This window comes from Haliaeetus albicilla, chromosome 4, assembly GCF_947461875.1.
Source record: "Haliaeetus albicilla chromosome 4, bHalAlb1.1, whole genome shotgun sequence".
Lineage (NCBI taxonomy): Eukaryota > Metazoa > Chordata > Aves > Accipitriformes > Accipitridae > Haliaeetus > Haliaeetus albicilla.
The window spans coordinates 53437588-53461007 of NC_091486.1; the positions used below are offsets into that span (position 1 = coordinate 53437588).

Here is a 23420-nt window from a genome sequence, read left to right on the forward strand (position 1 = left end):
AGTTGAGGTGTTTTTTTAATCACTTTAGGATTGTATTTATTTGCATCTTAAGCCTTTAACTCTTGGGCTGTATTTTCAAGGTTTTCTCCACAGCATAAGGACTAGAGTTCTGTCTGCTTACCAGAGGCTGAAGTTCTCACATACTCATTTCAGTTGACTTCTTAGATGAACAGACACCACACACAGCAAAATTTGTTGCAAAATTGTGAGAACTGGCAATCCTCTGTCATCTACTATATAAGTAGAGCAAAAACATTGAGCTTAAAGCCAGTATAAGACGTGTTTCATTTCAGTTAAAAATTTAAAAATATGATGTTCACCAGCATTAGTAATTTTGAATTATGTTGTTGCTTTCAGTTCTTTTATCTAGGCGAGTAAGTGAAGAAAAAAAGCTACTTTAAAAAATGTAGAGAAAGGTGAAACATGAAGAACATTCTACTGGTTTATCTGTATTAAAAAGAGCTTGGCTCTTGGCTGTGTTGTGGGCATTGTAAAAGTTGGTAATAGATACTGTCTGCCAGTGAGATCTGTATAGTGGTTCTGTTAGCACAGTTTGATGTCTTTATTCCTCGCCTTGTGCTTCTGCGTTGGCTACTTTTGATTAGATACTAGGAGGCTACAATTCTCTTAATTTTTTTACCTGGCAAGAAAAGGTGAACTTCCTTTAAAATTATTTTAGTAGAAATTCCAATTCTTTTATCTCTCTAGCTGTGTTGGAAACTTTCTCCTCTTTAGCTTCCAGCACTCTGGTTTTATGTTATTTTAGGAAATACCTTTTTGAAATGTATATATCGTCTCCTCTTTGTAACATCCGTGTATTTCCTGGCTCTCCCTGGGGGCCTCCGGTGGCACTGTGTGCCCATTCTGCAGGGGTTAAGAGACGCAGAAAAAATTTAAGTCCCTTTTTCCCTTTAGCGCGTACTTACCCCTGTGAGCAAGATGCTGAGAGTCGCCTGGTGAAGCTAATTCTAGGTATTCAAATGATGTGGCTGAGTTAAGGTCTGAGTTTCCCTTGATTTCTTGGGAGAAGTGGGTAAGACAGACCTTCACTCCGTCTAAGACTTGGCTCCCCTTGGGGCCCGTCTCCATTGCGAGCATTGCCGGCAGCGGAGCAGAGAGCTCCCGCGCCAAGCACTGCTTTTAAGTGGCGGTTGGTAAAAGGGACGAGCAAATGACTTGCTCAAAGTCAGATCAAAAACCTTTGGAAGGGCGAAGGACAGAACACCAATTTTACAAGCCCTGTCCTGATTTATTTTCAGGACCTTCTCCTGTTTTGATTCTTCAGAATCATCACTCCTAACCGTTACTTTACAGACCTTGTAATTAAGAAGAAAACGTAGCAGAACATTTACTGGTCATCAGCGTGCTCAACGCAAATATCTCGAGCTTGAGGCAAAAGTCCATGTGTCTGCTAGCGTGGATTTCCAGTTTTGGAGCACCCCTAGGGTGACGGGGAGGCCTTTTCAAGGTATTTCCAACTGAACTCAGACAGAGATGCTCCAAGGCATTAGCCACAGACCTGTACACTTGGAAAGTGTTTGGAGTTGTGGTAGGGGCTCCCGGGCTCATTGGGTACGTTGCCTTTTAGACCATCGATTCCAAATGTTTGGGGTTTTCTTAAGCAAGTAATACAAAGTTCGTTTTTTCAACGGGGGAAAGATAGTGTCAGCGACATCACCATTCAGCGTGCTGCATGCTGATGGCTTTACTGGAGCTGGGAGAGAATGTCCACATCTATCCCTCCCCCATCAGTCTGCTGCATTTTATGTACTGAGAAAGCCACTAAAACACAGAATGTATCCAGTCAGCGTACCTAGATGGTCTTACAATTTTTCAGAAGTTAATACAGATCAAATCAAGAGTGCCACTGGGGAACTGAAATTGAGCATTTAGCAGCTGACTAAATAAATAAATGTTTTGCTAATCCCAGTAGGTACTTGCCTCTAAACAGCATATTAGTTTGTCCATATTTGCTCTAAATAAACTCATAAATCACAGTTAACAGGAACGTATTTTTGTATATGTATATGAAAGGTACATATTTCTTTGTATGTGTAAAAAATTTTGTAGCGTTAAGAACACAATTTCTTTAGCAAAATGAATATTGCTTCTTTAAAATCAGTGGATTGGCAGTTTATAAGGGGCATGTTCATGAATATTAACTATCTGACCTGGAGGAGGAGGAGGTTCTTCAAGGGACTAGCAGGCTGGTGGCTGCTTAAGATTCGTACGTAGAGTTGCCGGGCCGGTTGCAGTCCCACCAATCCCACTTGTGATGAAGCCACCTTCTACACGGTTGCCCGTGTTCGTGTGCCAGAAAATGCCCTCAGGACACAAAGGTTTCAACTTGGGTCAATTGTCAGCGCGATTAGCTTTTACGCTGAGCGTTCCAGAGGACCCCAGTGTCGGGTGCATTCTGCTCCGCCTGGGTGCTGGCAGGTGCCTGCTGGTGCCAGGGTGCCTGTCGGCATACAGTCCCACCGGGGATGCAGGTCCCCGCAGGCATCCGAAGGGAGTGGGAGCAGGATAGTCTGAGGACGTGCCAAGGCTGAGTGGATTCCTAGGTTTCTAAATCCCCCAGGCCCTGTGGAAATGCCATGGGGTTATCTGCTGTGAAGTCGTCCTGTAGTGTTTAATGAAGACTGGCAGGGTTTTCCAGTAGTGTTTAGTTTTAATGTTCCTATAAAAAATATAGCTGTGCTTTTAAAGTTCCATAGGAATGGTTTAATATCGATCCGTAGGGGATTTCAGGCAGCAGTGGATTTCACATAGGTTTGTCCCGCATCAGAATTCACAGTAAGGAGGAGTATCTGTAACTCCCGTTAAACTGCGCCGAAGGCAGCAAAGGACCCAAAATTTATTCTTCCGTTTCTCAGGGCCCGAGAGGTGCAGGATTTCCAGCCCGCTTAGTTCGTCTTACAGCAGTCGGTCTTCAGCAGAATGGTTTCCCAGGCTCCGTACCTGCCCCGCTGCCACCGACAGTGGCTTCCCTTGACTGTCACACCTGGGTCGGTGGCCCAGCGGAGCGCTGCCTGCTGATGCAACGGGGACGGTACTTTGGCGTAGGGGAAACGGAGCACCCTGTGCATTTCTCTGAAAAGCCATCCCCGCCATGGCCCTGTTCCAGCAGCCACTTTGGTTTGCCATCATCCTCCTGGTTTGGGAGAGGCTGCCAGTTGGCAGAAGTTGAAATTGCCGAGTTAAGTAATAAAAGATGCCTGACATTTAGAAGTGAAATGTGTTTGCACCTTATCATGTTTCTTTCCAATGTTAAGTTGCTGTGTTCTGGGAAGCTGTGGGCTTTGTGCCCGTGAAAACGGCAACATGATAGTCTCGGCAGCAACAGCTAATATCTTGTCTTTCCCTGTGGGGATGCCGTAGAAGTCTTGGTCACAAAGTGCTCATTTTTCCCTTCAGGAACCTGCAGGGTCAGGTCTGGTTTTACCTTCCTTTTCCCCCTTGTAAATGGGACTCAGGTATTTAATAAGAAATATCGTAAAATGCAGCGACATTTTGAGGCAGAATAGGGCAGCTTCCATCGGTGAAATAAATGCCAAAAAAAGAAATGGTATTCGCGTGTCACTGCACCTCCCGTGGTCGATGTGCTGCTCACCTCCTTTTCACAAAGGCTTTTGCAGTCGTGCTCCGCGGCAGCAGTTAGTTCTGCAAACCCCCCCAGACCCCACGGGCTCGCAGCCCGTTTCTCCATCGCCGTCTCCGATCACCTCTCTCGCCGTCAAACCTCCCTGAATCGGGGCAGGAGTTCTGTAACAGTATGTGCCTTGGCTGGAAGAGCCCGGTTCGGGTGGGCGCTCAGATTTGGGCTCCGTTCGCTGCCGGCCGGGGCTGCGGGCTGCTGCCTGCCATGCGAGGTCAGCCTGTCTCTTTTTCCCAGCCTGGAGCAGCACATGGTAATCCACACCGAGGAGAGGGAGTACAAGTGCGACCAGTGTCCCAAGGCTTTCAACTGGAAATCCAACCTGATTCGTCACCAAATGTCTCACGACAGCGGGAAACGGTTCGAATGTGAAAACTGCGTTAAGGTATGGCGCGGGACGTGGTAACCGTGGGCGGCTTTGCCTGGGAGAGGGCGCTGGGACCTGGGGGAAGGGGGTCCAGGGGACGGGCGACCCGTGCTGGCGCGGTTCGGTGGCCCGGCCGTGGTGCGGAGCGTGGGAACAGAGGGAGTGAGGCGTGCTCAGCTGGCCCCGGCACCTCCGTTCGGATGTGGAGCTCAGCCTGGCCCGGAGCGAGTCGCCTTTGGCCTTTTCCCGGGTATCGGAGAGTCTGCCGGGGCGGCAGGTGAGCGTCGTGCAGGGCAGATGCAGATAAGCAAACCGAGTTTAAAACGCGAGCACCGCACGCTTCGGAGAGCCTGACAGCAGCCTGGCAGGACGCGGCTCAGCCCTGCTCAGTTCATGATCCGCTTGCAGCGGGAGGTGAATATCCCGTGCTCCTGATGCCAGGAGCGGTGGTGGCAAAAAAACCCCCCGAAAAATAGTCAAGCTTTTCACGTGTACGCTCTTCTCCCTACTGCTTTGTTTCTCCTCCCTCAAGGCGTTTTCTCTTTCAGGTGTTTACCGACCCCAGCAACCTCCAGCGGCACATCCGTTCCCAGCACGTTGGCGCGCGGGCCCATGCCTGCCCGGACTGCGGCAAAACCTTTGCCACCTCGTCTGGCCTCAAACAGCACAAGCACATTCACAGTACTGTCAAACCTTTCATATGTAAGTTGTCACGGCCATCACAGAGCTCTGGCTTTTGCTATAATTGCACGTATCCTGCGGGGGCCCCCCAGTACTAGCTGTCCCTCTGTGAGCAGCCGCTGTAATTTTATAGGTCAGAGCACAAGATGAAATTCCACAGCGATTTTTTTTCTTTTTTTTTCTTTTTTTTTTTTTTTTTGCATGCTCCCTGTTTTTTCAGTAAACATTCATGGCAGTTTTTGACTTTCTTGACAAGTTAAAAGCTCAGTCTCTCAGCAGTCCTAGCGATGCCATTTTCTCATATCTTTGCTTTCTCTCGTCTTTTTTTCCTTAATAATTTTTGAATGTTCATGTTGGTGACATAAATAAATAGCTGACATAGCCTGATGGAAATGTTTTTTGGGGTGCCTCAAATCCCATAGCCGTTGTAAAGAATTTGGAATAGTCACAGAGATGAGAAGAAGGTGTTTTTTAAAAAGAGTTTTTTCCTTCTTTATTTACTGCACGTTTCATCTAGATAATGCTCAGAAGCCAAATAAATAGCAGGTTAACCGTGTCCTTAGTGCTGTCTTCAGTGGGATATCTCTAAAAGGGCATTTTCCCTTGAGAGCCGTTCATCTCATTTCTTGTCATTCTCAGGGTTGTATATTTTTTTAATTGACACAGCATCTATTGGATTTTGATAACTGCGCAGAAAAGTGGATCGTGTCACAACAAAGCTAGAGAAACTTTAGGGACTACTTCCTGACACTCTTCAGAAAGCGTAGTTCAAGCACAGAACGGGATCTGTGTTTGATTCCAGGCTTTGATGTTACGGTAGGGAAGCCACTGAACCCACTTCTGCCTTTTTTCGCTGTTGGTATAATGGGAACAGTATGCAAGAGTATCCTGGGAGACTCGTTTCATTAGTGTGTTCTGAGATAATCAGATGGGTGTCAGCGGAGGAAGAAAAAATACTCTTATTGCTCATTTTGATGCAATCTTTCATTTGATGACGGGCACATGAAAGAGATAATTTGAATTGCGTAGTATTGCTGCAGTGAGATGAATGATTTCTTCTCATAATCTCCTCACTCTCACCTCATAAGAATTAGGGAGTTGTCAGTCTAAATCAGTGTGTAAAACAACTGGAGACTGATTCTGCCTACTTCAGATGTGCCAGGTGGAGTCACATGCATGAATATGGAATCCATTAGCAACTTTAGGGGAGCCATGAGGCAGGATTCGCTGGGAAGTTTTTCTTTCCTGTTCAGTGGAAGAAAAGGGTTTGTGTGTGCGGGGGCAGGGGGTTGTTTGTTTGTTTTTTACAGTGTTATACTTGGCTTTAAAAAAAAACCCCAAAATGTAACTTTATAACTGCAGAACACAGAACAGCAAGAGAGGAAACTACACGCAGAGTTACTAAATCACTGTAGAACTGGAGACTTAAAACAAAAATTTTCCAGTTTTCCCTATTTTGGAGCAATGATGTGAGCTCTCATACCTATAGCACTTTTCTTCAGGGACTTTTGTGCAGCATCGTATATATCTAGCAAGTCTTCATGGGGTGGAAAGGTTAAAAAAGGAACATGATTCCCTTGGAAGACTTTGCTTTTGTTATCCTCAGTCTTCTCGTCAAGTTTTGCCACATGGGAACAGTGTTTTTGTAATATTGCGAATGCATACAACAAAAATAATGCAACCACCACAAACACAGTGTTGAGCCAGTGAAAACTGACAGAAAGTGCACTCAGTTGTGATAAAATCTGCTTAAGTAGATGAGCCATTTATTATAAACTTGTGTGTATCTTCTAAACCACAACGTAGCATCCCTTGGTACTTGGCAGAGGAGGTGGTTAAAATTAGAAAGGAGTAAATTTTGTTCTGGAAAGAAAAATACACAAACACCTTTTAAAGAAATCTACCCAAATGTGACATTTGTTCAGATATTATTAGTAATTTGAGAGGGAGCTTACTCATGGTATCCTTACACGTGGCGGTATTGGCACCTGCCTGTTCGTTTGGACCCCCACAGTCACTCCCACAACCCTGAAGATGCTGACTTCGCATAGGCGGGCAGGACAAGAAAAATACTCACCCATTCTAGAACCAAGGGTCAAGCAGTTAAAGTAGCACCAAAACGGAGACAGGCAGGAGTGGACAGGCTGTCCTGACTTGAGTTTGCCAGCACTTGGAGCGGGGGGGCGGCACTTTGCCTCCCTCTGAGGCTGTCTGGTGACAAGCACATCCCTTGCAATAGCAAAGCACGGGAACAGCCCGGAGAGACAGAACTAGTTTGCGGGACTTGAATGTTGTGCGGGTGCCGACATATCCTTCTGCTTAAATTTCTATAGAAACAGGCTTTGTTCTAACAGACTGTTAGCTTATGGAAAATAAATTGAGTAGTGCTTCCTTTAAGAACTCTGTTTAGATTTTTTTTTTAGGAAAACATTTTAAAATTAAGTAAAAAAACCTAAATAAACCCTTTCTTTAAAAGTCTGAGGTGGCTAAAATAATACACCCAACAGCCATAAAACTATACGCATAGAATAATAGTAGTTCAGAAGAACTGACACAGGTTTTTAAGGGGTGATTGCCAAAAACTAGGGATGGCTTTAGCATACACATTTGAAAAAGCTGTTACTGAAACATTGAAACTCTTCTGATGGCTTTCTAGTTCTCCTCCTGTTTGTGCTTCCTTTGCAGCTCCTTGCTGTATCTGGGTCCAAAGCAGAAAGGCTGAAATACTCTGAGGAAAGATGGTTCATCTTAAATTTCTAGTGCAATCGGAAAGCAGACACAGCAGTCTCTTCAGTGACAGTCCACTGAATTTTGGGATGCTCATTTGAACTGAAATGTCAAATTTTAATAATCCCTGCTTGAATTTCAATAGAATGGGCTTCCCCTTATATTTTCAGAGCTGCTGGTGGAACATTCTGGCAGTTGTTTGATATTCAAGCACTGATGTAAATCCTAAAGATTTAGGAAAAAATAGAGGGAAAGTCACACTTGAGTGTACCTGTCGGTAAAAGCTGGGAGGGAGGGAGGAAGGAAGGACTGCTTCATCACTGAGTGGGAGGACTGAGTGTCAGGAGAATTTGGATTCGTGTCCTTGCCTGCCCGACTCCAAACAATATACTTCCCCTGTCTTTGTCTCAGTTTCCCTGTTTACAGAATGGTGATAACAGCAGTTCTCTGGTGAAAGAAGTGTGTTAATTCACTAAGCAGTAGAATTTATTCCTATGTTGAAAGAGGCATCAGATAATAAAAAGTTACAGTGTTTTGATACATAGAAAAGTTTGGGTGGGATTTTTTCTTACTTTGCCCTGTTCCTTGCACACCAGCAAAGTCTGTAGGTGAAAGAGGTCATAAAAATTCACATTTTGAAAGCTTGGTATTTACAGGTCGTTAAAGAAAATGCTGATGTAGCGTTAACTTAGCATTGCTAGGGTGTCTTACTAATTTAACGAATACAAGATCTCGCCCTGCTTCTAGCTGAACTGAGGCCTGGCTGGCAAAGTGTTTATAGAACCTCCCCATGGAGTGGTTACTTACTATTAATGGCATTAAAGAAAGGGTAGGTTTGATTAAATGAGGCGAAGTTCTTCTCCCTTCAGCCTTCAGTGCTTCCTGCCATGCCAGGACTACAAGGAAAGCAGACTAGCTAATGCAAATAGATATTGTCAATCAAACGCATGATTATCATTATTGTCAGTCCCCCCAAAAAAGGTTGCGCAGGAATGGCACGTCCCCTCCGATTTCTGTAGAGTCGCTTGTTGAGAGAGTCTCTAGGGAGGAGGGTTATCGCAAGGGAAAGGTGGTGGTCCTTCTGGGGTGGAAGCCCCTGGGGGTCTTGCAGCTCGCTCCCCTCGCGGCTCTTCCAGCATCCTCAGCCGGGATTCCCAGGGCTGCCTCTTCCATTCCCAAAAGTAGCCAAGCTCGCGGCCCAGCGAGGCTGAGCCCTGCGTAAACCTTTGAAGAGGGAGATAATTTTTCCCACGTCCTTGCAAAGTGAAGCAACCAGATGGACTCCTTAGCCCGATGGTCCGCGGGGAGAGCTGAAGCCCAAAGAAACTAAATGGTGTGCCCCAAGTGACGGGGGGAAGCCTTAGCGGGAGAGATGTGGCGGTGGGTTTCTAGAGGTCCGGTCCAGCGCGTAGCTGTAGCCTGCTTTTTAGCCCTTCTGTCTCCGGGGAGGCGATTTCAGGGGCAGGGTGGAAGGGGCGGGGGACGCTGGTGAAGCTCCTGGAGAATTCCCTGCCATTTCCTGTTAATTTCATATTGCTTTTGTTGTTGGTTTCTGTTGATGCTTTAGGTGAGGTCTGTCACAAATCCTACACGCAGTTCTCCAACCTCTGCCGTCACAAGCGGATGCACGCGGACTGTCGCACCCAGATCAAATGCAAGGACTGCGGCCAGATGTTCAGCACTACCTCCTCTCTCAACAAACACCGGCGCTTCTGCGAGGGCAAGAACCATTACAACCCTGGGGGCATTTTTGCCCCCGGCCTGCCCCTAACGCCCACTTCCATGATGGACAAATCCAAGCCCTCTCCCAACCTCAATCACGCCAGCCTGGGATTTAACGATTATTTTCCGTCCCGCCCGCACCCGGCGGGTCTTCCGTTCTCACCTGCCCCCCCAGCGTTTCCTGCCCTCACTCCAGGATTCCCAGGGATTTTCCCACCGTCTCTATACCCCAGGCCCCCCTTGTTACCACCCACGCAACTGCTCAAAAGTCCCCTCAACCACACTCAAGACGCAAAGCTTCCAAGCCCCCTTGGGAACCCGGCACTTCCTCTGATCTCTGCAGTGAGCAACAGCAACCAGGCCACTTCAGGAGAAGAGAAATGTGAAAGCAGCCTGGAAAGCTCCTACCTGGAGAAGCTAAAAGCCAGGAACAGCGACATGTCCGATGGCAGTGACTTTGAGGATGTCAATACAACCACCGGCACAGATCTGGACACCACTACTGGCACCGGTTCTGACCTGGACAGTGATGCAGAGAGTGACAGGGACAAAACGAAAGATAAGAGCAAACAAATGGAGAGCAAGCCGGATTTTGTCAGCAGCTCCGTGTCTGCAAGTTCCACCAACAACACGAGTGAGATCCCTCTCTTCTACTCTCAGCATTCCTTCTTTCCTCCCCCCGAAGAGCACCTGCTACCTACCACGGGAGCAGCTAATGACTCTATTAAAGCTATCGCCTCCATCGCAGAGAAGTATTTTGGGCCTGGCTTTATGGGGATGCAGGAGAAAAAGATGGGTTCGCTCCCGTATCATTCCATGTTCCCTTTTCAGTTCCTCCCCAATTTCCCCCATTCACTCTACCCTTTTACGGAGCGGACCCTCAATCACAACTTGCTGGTCAAGGCAGAACCAAAGTCACCCAGGGACCTCCACAAAGTAGGCAGCACCAGCTCAGAGTCACCCTTTGATCTCACCACAAAGCCAAAAGAGATTAAGCCAATCTTGCCGCCACCTAAGGTCCTGCCAGCCCCGTCCGCGGGGGAAGAACAGCCACTGGATCTGAGCATCGGCAACCGCATCCGAGCCAGTCAGAACGGAGGAAGAGAGCCACGGAAAAACCACATTTATGGGGAAAGGAAGCTAATGGCAAGTGAAGTCTTACCCAAGATTTCCCAGTCTCAACTGCCTCAGCAGCCATCCCTGCATTACGCTAAGCCATCGCCCTTTTTCATGGACCCCATATACAGGTATTAACATACCCTGCCTTAAGCGTTTCCTCTAATGAGCTAATTTTCTAGCTGACATCGCAACTTGAGGCGGATCGGGATGTAGGTTGTTTAGAAAGAGCAGCGAAAGTCTGCTGCAGTTGACGGTACTCCTCTCTCCTTTGTCACAGCACGCTGAATTTTCTGAATCGAAAGGGCTGACTAACTGAAAGGAGTACTCGTAATCAATATGTATAAAGAACACATCCTTATTTTGATAAAGAAGAAACTTGACCTATTTAAGGACTCTCCCACGAGCCAACACTAAGATGGCACTTCTGCCGGGGAAATTCCAGAGGTTTGATTCGATAAGAATGCAGAGTTCAGCTGCCTCAGAGCCTGGGCTCTCATGGCTTGGGAATGAGTCAGGAGCCCTGGGAGCCTGGAAATGCAGCTCTCCCACTGACTTACTTGATGGCCCTTTGTGAGCCGCTTCACCTTTCTTCCTCCCCAGCTCCCTTTTTGATTTCTAATTCCCTTTCTTAGAGTTTTTCAGTTCATAGGAACTGCTGTTGTGGCCGTTCAGAAACGTTTTTAAGTGTGGAATAACAAGTACTGTGTAAATACACGGTAGTGTGTTATTATCCGGAGCTCTCCCAGACACATTTCTTGCAGACTTACCTTTCTTAGAAGATAACAAGGGTTTTCTAGTTTCACTTGAAAGGGGTGGGTTTTGAGGAAGGCCCGGTTCGTTATGTCATGCCTAGAATAAGCTGAACACGGAAGGCAGGTGTAAAGCAGACTGGATGAAGTTATCCAAATGCCGGTTAAACTTCCAGAGGGAATGAAATCAGAAGAAGATGTAAAGGGAAGACTTGAGTCTTCTGTTGGTTTAGAGTTTTTTATAAAACCCGTTTCTAAAGGAAAATCAGTGCGCGCTGTATGGTGAGGGTACCAGTACGTTTGCGTATTACCCATCCAGGCACTGGCGCTACCTCTGGTATCTTCCTGCTACGGACGAGATGTATTTGTCACGCAGCAAATACCGTTTGCTTGTTTTTAGCAAAGTCCGGCGAAAAGAGGTACGCCGAACTAGTTTGATGTAGACGTTAACATGGCAGTTAGTTCTCCCTTAGGACGGGATGCTTCCTAACATCCATTTCAGTTCGCGGGTTTGGCCCAGAGGGCTCCTGGATTCCGTGTCCAACCGAACAGCCAGTTCCTGGAAGCGAACGGCTTGTTCTTGCGTTACTTGAGCTAAACGCGAGCAGCGTGCCGCGGGGTTGCGTAGCAAGCCTCGCTGTAATCCAGCCTGCTGGAAAGTTAATGGATGTGCTGCAGAAGCTGGTGTTTTCTTAGCGCTGGAAAGACTCCTAGTCACCGCAGAGCGATTATGTCAGCGCTGGGATGGTTCGCTTGAGTGTTCAAAGGACTGGGAACAACAACGGGTGGCGTGGCCTTCGCTGCCGGCTGGAGAAGCAGGCCAGGAGAACAGCACCTATGTCACTGCCTTGCTGCTATTGTACGGTTGATAACTGTGGGAAAAAATGATGTCAATGTCTAGCCAGGCCAAAGAACTGTCAGCTGAGATGAGGATTAGTGAGCCCTCGTTGCTTGCTATTAAGAAAGCGTCTCTCGCTTTGCCAGCGCTCTCAGGGTTGGTGCTGTGTTGCTTGCTTACATGCTTACCATCTGTGATGGCAACGGCTACATCACAGCCCGGGATGTGTAGTGTATTCTGTCTGGGACCCACCATGGTCATCTCCTCCTGGAAAAATAAGTAATGATGTAAATAGTCCAGCATTTATTTTTGTAAAAAGTACTTCTGGAAAAAAAAAAAGAAAAAAAAAAGAAAGAAATGGGATAGAAAGGCGAAAGCTTAGGGTCCTGCCACCTCTGGGCATTCTCAGTAGGAATGTTAAAACAACACGGGTTGGAAAAGGCGCTGCCAATTAAAATAGCAGCCTCGGGAAAACCGTAAAGGTCCAGAAGACAGATGGAAGTGAAGGATGGGGGCATCATTTGTTGCATTCCACGGGATTCATGTAGTTTTAGTAATATATTAAAATAGAAAGTCAGCGGTGGAGTTGCTTGCAAATCAGACTTCTGATGTAATGAGCTAAACAGCAGAGCTTCCAAGTCCCAGCTTAAAAAATATGGAAATATTTTGTTTCTAAACTTCTCTTTATCAGACTCTCTCACATCGTTTGGCTCCTTCATTTTTCTCCCAAAGGCCACTTAAATCGTTGACATTTTCTCCTGGTGATATAATTTAATGCAGCCAGACAGCCTGAAATCAGTGCAGTTTTTAGCTCGGCCTTGTTAAGGTAACGTTCTCAGGCACTGGGCTGAAAAGATCAGCCTAATCCTCTCGCTGGTCGCTGCGGAATTCAGCTCTGACGAGGACATTTGTACGTTTGTTGTGTTCGCGTTACCCGACACTGGGAGACGGTAAAGCTGCGTGAAACGCTGCCGCTTCACGAAGTTTTTTACGTTTCGGAAGCAGGTGGGGCTGTCTCTGGAGACGCCTGCTGCCAAGGTCCGGGGGGCATTCCCCCGGGCATCACAGACGACGGTAGCACGTCACGGAGAGTAAAGCTTCACTGCTTGCTGCGGTTTACTGTTCTACCTTATGTCAGGGAGAAACTTTTTACGTCTTGTTTTGCAGATTGTTGTTTTCCTGAAAACTCATGCCCATAAAAACGCGTACCTTCCAAAGCACAGCAAGTCTGACTGCATTTCAAATCCAGCTCTTCTCTTTTCTTCTACCCAAGAAAAATTAAATGCAGATTAAGTACAGTTCGCTAAATAGCACTCTGCATGACTCTTCTTTTAAACTCTTTGGTAATTTGATCCACACACCAATCAGCTGAAATGCAGCAAAATAATTTGCTCTCATTTATGCTGGACTAATGTAGTTAAAATTACTCTTACCATTGGGTTTCTGCTGGTTTAGCTGAGCTGGACTGTATTCCAGTAATTTAAAGATGCAGCTGCGTTTATTGGAGTCGCTTTCATAACGCTTTTTTTCCCATAGAGGACATTTCAGTTTCTCTTTTTGGTGATTCCACACCACAGTTTCCCTGCAAGTAGAGTGTTTTGTAAAAGCAAAGCCACTATTTTCAAAAACAGGAGCCGAACTTTAGGATCGTTTCTGCATAGTAAGGTGCTTAAGCATGGAATATTTGAACGGGCCGAAGCGACATCAGGAGAACTCGGGTTCCTCAGTCACTTCAGAGATCTCCCACCGGTTCCTAACTTTTGAAATTGTCATCCACATACGCTTGCCAAAGAAACTCAATGCAAATTATCTCTCAGCTGCAAGGGAGGAAATAAATATGAAACACCTAATGATTTCAGCACACTTGGGGCTGCGAAGTCTGGCCCTGTGTTAACTCTTAAGATAAAGACAAACTCTCAAAGACAAATTTTTTTCCATGCATTGGCTGCCTACTGCAGAGTCTGTAGAGCTTTTCCCACTTAAACATTGCTTTTGCATGAAATATAGTTGTTTTCTTGACATTTCACAACAGCAGAGGTTTAAACCACTACAGCAGAGGCATGAGTTCTCGTATAGAAGGATCAAAATGTTTTCTTAGTTGTCAGCCTGATGACTAAAAAAAATACTGCCCAAAGGAGGGGACCCATTTTCATGCCATTTCCAGTGCCTTTTGCAGGGTAATTTGTGGGCCATAGTCTGTAGCATCCAGTAGAAGGGGAAGACAGACGTGTGGGTCAATAGGAGAATAGCCGCGTATATTGAATTTAAACACCTCTGCAAATGGTTTGGCTGTTTCTTTGCTGCCTGTAGCCCTGTAAGGTATGTAACCCTCTGTGTTGTTGTCCAGCAGGGTGGAGAAGCGGAAGGTGACAGACCCTGTGGGTGCCCTAAAGGAGAAGTACCTGCGACCTTCCCCGCTGCTTTTTCACCCCCAGGTAAAAGCAGTGACGTTACGATGTGGTGTTGATTGAATGCCAAGACGTGTGAGATGGAGCTGGTACAGACAGGTCACTTGGGCCAGACTCTGTGTCATCCAAGGGCCCGACTGGGAACTCCAGAGTTTTCCACCGGTTACTTTCAGATACTTTGAATTTCACACCTGGTTTGAGGATGATAGTAGTTACACCTTGCTGTTTCTTTTGCATTAACAGAAAAACAGGGATGAGCTCTGGACAACTCAGCTGGTCTGCCAGACTCCCCTTTCACATGCCAGAATGCCTACGTAATTTTTTTCCTTTGGGAACACCCGGTGCAGTCACTTGCAGTAGCACAAAGTGGAGAAGGGCTGTCCAGCATCCAGGCAGTAGTGTTTTTTACCTGCCTGACGTTCCCGTACATCATCTAGAAAGCGTGAAAGTGCAGGGCAATGGAGAATCGGGGTGTGGTCCTGCCTGCTCCAAAACGTGATGGGTCACTTGATGGAGAACTTGGATTCTCTCCTTCCTGCACAGCTGCTCTAGTCTCTGTTCTTCTGACAACTCACGGATATTTGCTCCCTCTGCATCTCCTTCAGGTCTGAGTCACTGCAGAGCAATGGGAAACTCTGCTGGACAGCTTTCCCATTTGAGAGGGGGCCGGGAATGCCAGCCCATCAGCCCACAGTGCAGCCAGGCCAGACCCTTACCCCAGAGTATTTGAAAGGCACAGCTAAGGCCAGCGCAATCGAGACTGTGCACGAGAATCAACCCCAGTTTACAGACCCCCTTATCTTAGAAGCGATAGCTAAACTCCCCCAGAAGCGATGTTACTCTTTGCCCTTAGGATTCCTCGCTCCATAATGATGACGCAAGCGGGTTCTGCCACACGCTGCCCGACGTCCTCTCCCGTGCGACGGTCGCCCACTATCCTCCATCTCTCCTGCTGTGACCACATGCTGGGAGCTGAGCTCTGTGGTCATTATCGTGCTCTCCTTTATATTCGCGTGCATTGTTCTCCTCTGATCATGTTTCCCACCTTAGATAAATAACTTGCAGGTTTGTGAAAGCTGGATCCTGGTTGCTTTCACAGCTAAACTTAGTTCCCTCATTGTTTCACATCAGCCTCAGAGTTTGGTTAATAACTTCCCCCGATTTTTCCTTCATACAGGCTGGATAATGGTGACAGGCTGGCCAGGAACATCCTGTGTTTGTGTGAGTTAGAATAGTGGGGATATCTGCCTGTAAAGAATCTGATAGCAGGGAGGAGCTAGTGTGGCAAAGCAACCCAACAAGACGATGAGAAACATTCAGACCCTGAGCAGGGGCAGGCATTGGGTGGAAGGTTGTTAACATTGTTCCTGAAATCCTGACCACGTCCTCTTCCCATGGCAATGAAAAGATGTGGAAGGTCTGGTTATCTCTAATAGCTTATCACACAGAATAGCCTAAAAGTTACAATCACTTGAGCCCGAAACTTCCTGGTAACTAATTTTTAATAAAGCGGGTTGCTGTGTAAAGATCACTTGATCTAGATCGTTGCTGTTCCCAGGCTACGTAATCAGTCAGGTATTTCAAATATGGTGAACGAAGATAGGCCATTTGTTCAAGAATATGTGAGATTTTTACTACCAGATCCCCATCCGATACTACCCTGGCTCTTTTCCTAAGAAATCATATTTTAGGGGCTCCTGCTTCTGTCTTCTTCGTTAGGACCGATGTTTGTATACCGGGTCGCTCAGAGGCACGCTCTACGTGTGTTTCGCTCTAAACACGAGTCTGGTCTCAGCCTTTTCTCCTGTGAATAATTGCCCAGCTCTCAGAGGGCCCTGGGTGGGATGTGGTTAAGCCAAAAGATGTGATAGAGACTGAGCGTTCAGAAGATGCTTTCTCTCTCAAAATGAATTTCAGGCAACTTTTATTTCTTAGCCAGTCATTGACGGTAGTTTCTCTGCTTGGATGGGAGTTATTCTTACATTGTCTATTTTAAATGAAACTCTGGACAACATAAATAAATGGTGTAACTTTTTGATAACTTAATGGAAAACCTTTTCTCACCTGTTAAGTTTCTTTTCTTCTCCCCTTCTTTTTTATTATAACCAGGCAGTAGTTCCCTAAATAGCAAAGTGCCTTTACCACTGGAGAGGCTATGGCCGGTGTTTAGAATTTTAAAATAAGCCTACGGCTATCAAGCCAGCAAACATCTCTGACTAAGTGCCTAAAGAACAGGGCACAACAAAAGATATCTCCAGGTACTCCAGCAAAGGGCTGAGTGGCATAGCTCTGAAAGATCCGGATAGCATTTTAACATGATGGTTTTGTTACATGACTGGCAGCTGGGGCAGAGCTTTTGCTGTAAATGATCAAGTAACCTTTTCAAGTGGCTGGCGCTAAGTATTACTTACTATTTATCATGGGCTGGGAGCCTCCAACTAAGGGGCCGTGGATCTATTATCGGGAAATGGGTTTTACTACTCCTCTTTTTTACAGCTTATGAATGGTTGTCAGCCTTCCACAATGTATTCTTTGGTGATTAAGACAACTTTTTTTTATAGTCATACATTTTAAACAATATCTTGGCTCTCTTTCCCCGCCCCCGAGCCCAGTTTAATAAAGTGTAAACGTGCAAAAGGTCAGCCCTTCCTGTACAATAGAGCATCTAGTTTTGATATATGGCTTCCTACTGCCTTCCGCTCGCTCGCTGTCCCCCCAGCTCTGGGGCTGACTCGCCGCTCAGGCTCCCGCTCCCCCCAGCGCTCCCTTCTTTCCCGGTGATGTCATCTGCAGCGAGGAGGCAGCTTTATTGCTGCCTTGTTTGTTTTATCCGTGTTTTCTGCTTGGTATCTGGAAAGCGCTCTGGAGAGTGCGTGAAGTTGAACGTTGGAGATGTCAGCGTAGTCCTCCGAGTTGCGTTTCTCTCTTGGATTTGGATTGCCTGTTTTGCTCCAATGAAAGTAAAAGTGGTTTGCTTTAGGTGGGATTTTTATGCGGATCCTTTTTTTTGCACCCAGGGCGACGTCTGTCTTTCCTTCTTTGCTTTCCTTCCGCTTCTCCCGTATCTCCAGGTTTTACCCTTTCTCCCTCTTTCTGGTGTGGTGTTTAATCCAGCGTTGCTGTGAGAACACGGCCATTGCCGACTCATGCAAACTAAAGCTGGTAGAGGCACCCAGAAACCTTTTATTCGGTGTCACATCCCTAGGCCTGTATGCCTGCCACCCCCATCCGAACAGGCTTTCAAAGCGCAGGTTGCGGTCCTCCTAACCGTAACTCATCCAGCCGCAGCTCACACGGGGTATTTTGGCTGGAATTCCCTTTCACTCCAGGAAGCTCAGCCATCTCCCACCCATCCTTCCATCACCTTTAATGGCTTCTGAACCTTCCTGACATATAATTAAAATGTTGGCCTCTTCGCTAGGCAAACTCTCTGCGGACCCGCTCCATCCTGCGTCTGATCTGAACTCCTCCTCTTCGCCCCTCCAGCCTCAGCCTCTCTGGCTCAGCTCCCCGATCAGCGGTCAGGCGTTCCCGCACGCCACTTTGGCCGGGATTCTTCCGCCTCCTGCCCAAAACTTCTCTGTCCTCTCTAACCTGGGGTCGCCTGCCTACCTGCCTGCCCGCAGCTCGCTGCTGCCGTCCCTCGGAGCCCCTGCGAGGGTAACGGGTGCTGTATGAGAAATCAAACCTCCTTGCATTCCAAGACTTCTGTTTTGAGCGTGAGAGGAGGGTTTGGGCAGTGAGTTCTACGTCCAGCAGTTGACCACGGTGTCTAATTTCAGTGTCATCCCTGGAAAAGGGAAGCCAAGCACGTTCTGAGATGATTTTTAATCTGAAATGCTGAAAGTAAGCACATGCACATTGCAGAAGGTAAACGAGTGCCTGACTGAGATCTCATGCTTACTGCTTGTCTTTGCCAATTGTACCTTTTCAGGTTTCTCTGAGCCCGATACGCTATTTCTCTCTTTCCTGGCTGGGTTCAGTGGCTCCATTTCACGCTGTGCAGCTAGCTTCTGAGGGTGAGAGCAAACATCAGCAGCAGGCTTTGACCGACACACTAGTGCTAAAAGACGTGCTTTATGCATCAGATGCTGTTCTTCCTGTGGATTTTTATGACCTGAGGTCTTGCCTTGTACTTGTAGATGTCAGCCATAGAAACAATGACAGAGAAACTGGAGAGTTTTGCAGCCATGAAGGCAGACACTGGCACTTCCCTGCAGCCCCTTCCACATCACCCGTTCAACTTCCGATCTCCACCACCCACGCTATCTGATCCCATCCTGCGCAAGGGCAAGGAGCGTTACACCTGCAGGTAAGGGCCTGGGCACCCCGCAGGAGCGAGACCGTACCCCCGGCTTGTTGAGGCAGCCCTGGGAGAAAGGCACCCCGGCTGGGAAGCCGCAGCAGACACCAGCGTGCAGAGAGCGACTTCCCATGGACATCTGTACTGTCTCGGCAGGGGTGGGAGGGAAAACAAGAAGCTGCAGAATTAGAACAGAGCATTCTGATGACTAATTCACTCTGAAATAGCTTGTTTTGTCTGGTAGAAAATCAGCATCTTCTGTTTTCTTTGTAATTTTTAATAACCTTGAGAGCAGATCTGGAGATTCTCAAGCAAACGGAATTCTCCAAGCCAAGCCTCTCGCCTGTGGTAGCAAATGCCACAGTTTCCAATGCGAGCGCCATCTCAGCTATGTCCAATGTCAGCCCTGCAAAATAATGGAATTTAAAAAATGGCATACAGTAAACAACTTTTTCAAACACAATTGTATCCACAGAAATACTTACGTATCCATTGCAGCTCTAAAAGCTTATATTGGAGCAGATCACTGGGGAATAAAAACCTGTATCTGCTTACGCAGCTTTACCTGCAACTACTAGAGGTTCTCATGGTGGCTCCCACTGCATTTTTCTTGGGTGCAGTATGTGGGCACATATTTTGTTCGACGTATCTGTTATGTTGAACTTTGCCGCAAAAGCTACGGGCTCAAATTTCGGTTGACTATTTAGAAATTTGAGGTTTCTACCTACAATAGGGACTGAACTTATATTTAGATACAGACTCACAAGTTAACATCTGGGTTTTCGTTGTTGATGAACTCTCACATGACCATTCATCTTCAGGACATCTGAAGGTGCTGAATGTCTCTGAAATTAAGAAAGCCTTCTCATATCTTCCTTCTACAACAGTAAGCATCAGGTTTCATAGTCACAGAATGTAACGCTTCATCCTTAATATTTTATTTCCCAATTAATACTTTTATTTTTATACCTCACTTCCTTTGGAGGGAAGGTTTACTGTGAATCAGATTTATTGTGGAACACAGTTCCTTCTCTTATTTCCTACTGCCACATTTGCTTTTTCTGTGCAGACTGTCAGACTCACAGCAGTATATCCCGATAACAGTAACACAACGTTGCAGCATTTATCCAGAATAAGATTTTGTGAATTCTGAGAAGGATGATCAAGTAGATTCCATATGATAAGCAACTAAACAGGGCTATATAGGAGATCTATAAAAATCTCAAGCGACGGACAATAGGAATAGGCAGCGATTAAATGCTCTTTGTCCTGATGCAGGAACAAGGTAGTAGCGAATGCAGTTACTGAGCGACAGGTTCAAACAAGCAGGAGGTTCTTTTACACAGCACACAGTTCAGCAGAGGAACTGATTGCCGTAGGAGGTTGTGGATGTCCAAAGCTTACGTGCGTTCAAAAAACTTAGAAAAATAGATGGAAGAAACTCAGCAAAAGGCATCAAACGCAACTTTTCAACCTTAGGCTCAGGAGGCTCTTCATCTGCAGATGGAAGCTGGGAGAATGTCTTGGGGGTGGGTCCCTACATCCTGACTGTGTTCCTATATACTTGCCCAGGCCTCCAAGATAAGCTACGAAGTCAGCCAGCATTTGGGTCCCAGCTGGGTGTTCTGATAGGGTTTTTTTGTTTTTCCTGCCCTCCCCAATGATGCAGCATCATCGACTGTTGTTCTGTGTCTCTGATGGAAATGGGTTACACTGGTATCTCGCCACTGTGAACCCTGGTATTCTGGGGTGGGTGTTGCTCGGAGAGTTTTTACCTCCACGTCTTCCTCCCTCAGTACCTAGGTGCTTCGAGTTACTAGTGCCTAAAGGGATTTTCCGATTTTGGGAGCGGTATCAAAAGGAGCGAGGTCGATGGTAGCTGGTGATACAGTGTGTGTAAATGATGCGGTGTGGCGGGACGTTCGTGCACTGATGGTTACTTTGGCTTTCACTGTCTAGGTACTGTGGTAAGATCTTCCCACGCTCAGCAAATCTGACAAGGCATCTGCGGACACACACTGGAGAACAGCCCTACAGGTGACGTTGTCCCCCAGATAAAACCCCTTTCCCAACACACTCCTCATTCACCGCTGTGTTATTTTTTCTCCTTTCTATAAAGCTGTGCCAACATAATACCGCAGTCCTGTAGCATTACATACAATGATTCATAGGATTGTATATTATGTGTACCAGCCAAAAATAATCAGGCTTGGCAGCTTGAAGATAGACACTTAACTTATATTTAGATGTATGCTGGCAAATGAGTGGTCTGATTTGCAGTGTTGTTTCACACTCACATTAACCATTCATCTCAAGGACAGCTGAAGGTGCTGAATGTCTCTGAAAATCGGGCTGTTTTGAAGGGCTTGCCAGTAAGTTAACTGCTGGGTCTAGCTAGATTTTTTTTTTTTTCTCCTAATGCGTATCAGAGGTGCCTGGAGTAGTGGATCAAAAACCAGAAGAAAATCCCTGTAGTATATCTGCTTTAAAATCTAAGTTAGGGAGTATCCTACCTTAAATCGCAAAGTTTAAAAAGAGCGATCAGAGCGGGGAAATTCAGACGCTGCTTCACGTGTTCAGCTGGGTGTTTAAGGTAGAAGGCTGAACTACTTTTTCCTGCTAGCTGCGGACAAGGTGATCTGATTTTTGTACTTCACTTTGCATTGTGTCTATGCAAAAGGACACGTTGCAAAACTGCCCATCTCTTCCCCCGGACGAGACCCTGCACGCAGGCATGGCGTTCCAGCCTGGGCACACACAGGTGCTGGTTCTCCTAAAGAGACTCCTCTTTAAGCGAGTGTTCTAAACTTGAGTAAAACCTCCAAGAAAATACATGTAAGTATGCATGTGTGTATATGGGTATATGAAGGAATATTTCTCATGGAAGACAAAGTGGAAATTTTTTCCCCCCAGTATTTTCTCCTGGTGTTTTGCAGTCAGTTCAAAAAACTTTGGCAAAAAACCCCATGCTTTGGTTGATTTCTTGCTAGAGTAGGTACATATATGAACAAAACTGAATGAACGATGAATTGAGAACTCACTGAAAATCAAGCGTTGTGTTTTCCATAATGTGAGTAAGTGTTTTGCGCGTTGTCAGGCGATAGTAACAATCCAAACGGTTTCATTTTTGGTAGCTGATATTATAGTGTTTCCATACCCAGTCATAAGTTCACAACAAAGCTAATGTAGTAGTTATTACAGAAAGAGAAACACAAACAAATTTATGAGCAGCAAAAGGCCATGTGGTCAAATACATCAAATTTTTATGCTCAGTTTAACTTAAGAAGCTACCCTCTCCCACATTGTAATCCCTGGTACATACGGAGTCAATTTTTTTTTCCATACAGAGTCATGCAGAATTTTGAGTGCAGACATTAGGTAAATCAAAAATAAATAAAAAAACTCTCCAAAGCAGACATATATTTTGGAACCATTCCCCATTCTGATTTTTTCAGTTGCGTTATTTGATATGCCTTGAATGAATACTGTGTATTCACTATACACCCCTGTCTGACTAAAGTGCTTGCTCCCGATTATTCAGAGATTGTTAGTTCAGTTTTCTTCCAAAAAAGGAGACTTGCAACTTAACAAAGGTTAGGAAAATAGAGATTTATTTGATCTGGTCTTCTCCCAGAAAATGGCCCGTGTGTTTTTTTTGTAACAGAGGTTTGACTTCTGGACAATGTTGCATTATAATAGCACTCCTGAGAGTTAGTGCTACGTTTACAGAAGAGCTTAATTATCATTGATTTTCTTTTGCTCTCAGAGAACTGAGATTTCCAACTTCTGCAGCAATAATTGTTTTGAAAGCTTGTTTTTTAAATGCCGACTTTACGCAGGTAAAAGGAGGTTGCTGGCTTTTCAGTGTTTTACTGATGTCTCTCGTATAACTTTCCTTTCAACGGTTTAAATGTTTTTTCTTTTGATCCTGCCAGTGTGATACCGTCATCCAAATATGAATTAAAATGTTCTTAAAGCTAACCTAAACTGACCAAGTGTCCAAGTGTAGATCAGGAAACAGGCAGGCCAGAAAATAAGGTGCTTTGGTTTTGATTTCTGATTGTCATTGATAAGTTATGTGTTTTTTACCAAGTCACTTAAACTTCCTAGGTGTCTATTTAAGTATGTATAAAGTAGGAATTAATAGCACATGAGCAATAAGGAGGCAAGTTAAGTCTTTTTGTAAAGGGAAAGTGCTACATGTTTTTTGAAGGGTAAGAAACACCTGGTAACGCACTTTACTTCCTAAAAATCAACTGATTTGAAAAGACTCAAAGACAATATGCTCTACAGTGAAATTCGACATGCTCCTTTTCAATCTTCTTTTCTGCACCAAATCTAAAATTCAGTAGTATGCATTTCAAAACCCAGGGGTAAGGACTATCAAACGTAACGGTTCCTTTCAGAGAACTGCAGAATAAGTTGGGCTTGTAAAATCACGTCGGACTTCCCTGGAAAATCAGGTCGTAAGAAATAGGACTTTGTTGTCGTTCTGAGCTTACCAAGCAAAATCCAGAAGAGGCAGTTTTTAGTGAAGCTCCTTATGCTTGCAGCACGTGAACATAAGGGTGTATTGTCGTCGTGGGTTTGCTTCTTAGTTTTTTTTTCATTCTCTGGAATCACAGAATCACATAAACTACATAAAACCTGGACTGGGAACAACCAGAAGCTATTTGATTCAGCAAGACTTTATTTTCTTCTTTCAAATGTCCATTCCCTCCAGGATGCCGTCTAATTGATTCTTGAATTACACCCAATCCTGAAGCATTGCCTGTGAGGCTGTGATTCCTCCTATAAAGATGTGCTTCCTGACGTCTGTTTTGAATTTGTTTTTCTTTAATTTCCTTC

General features: G+C 45.7%; 1 protein-coding gene across 3 annotated transcripts in view; it reads left to right on the top strand.

Annotated features, from left to right (window-relative positions):
- PRDM16 (PR/SET domain 16) overlaps positions 1-23420 on the top strand; it is a 345850-nt gene that overhangs the window by 310391 nt on the left and 12039 nt on the right. For 2 of the 3 annotated variants that reach the window (XM_069782815.1, XM_069782813.1), the window contains exons 7-12: positions 3896-4043; positions 4574-4727; positions 9001-10402; positions 14209-14296; positions 18412-18581; positions 20532-20609. In XM_069782815.1, the coding sequence (XP_069638916.1) occupies positions 3896-4043; positions 4574-4727; positions 9001-10402; positions 14209-14296; positions 18412-18581; positions 20532-20609 (2040 nt within the window). The remainder of the gene's footprint in view (positions 1-3895; positions 4044-4573; positions 4728-9000; positions 10403-14208; positions 14297-18411; positions 18582-20531; positions 20610-23420) is intronic. The other variant, XM_069782814.1, reaches the window with a different exon arrangement.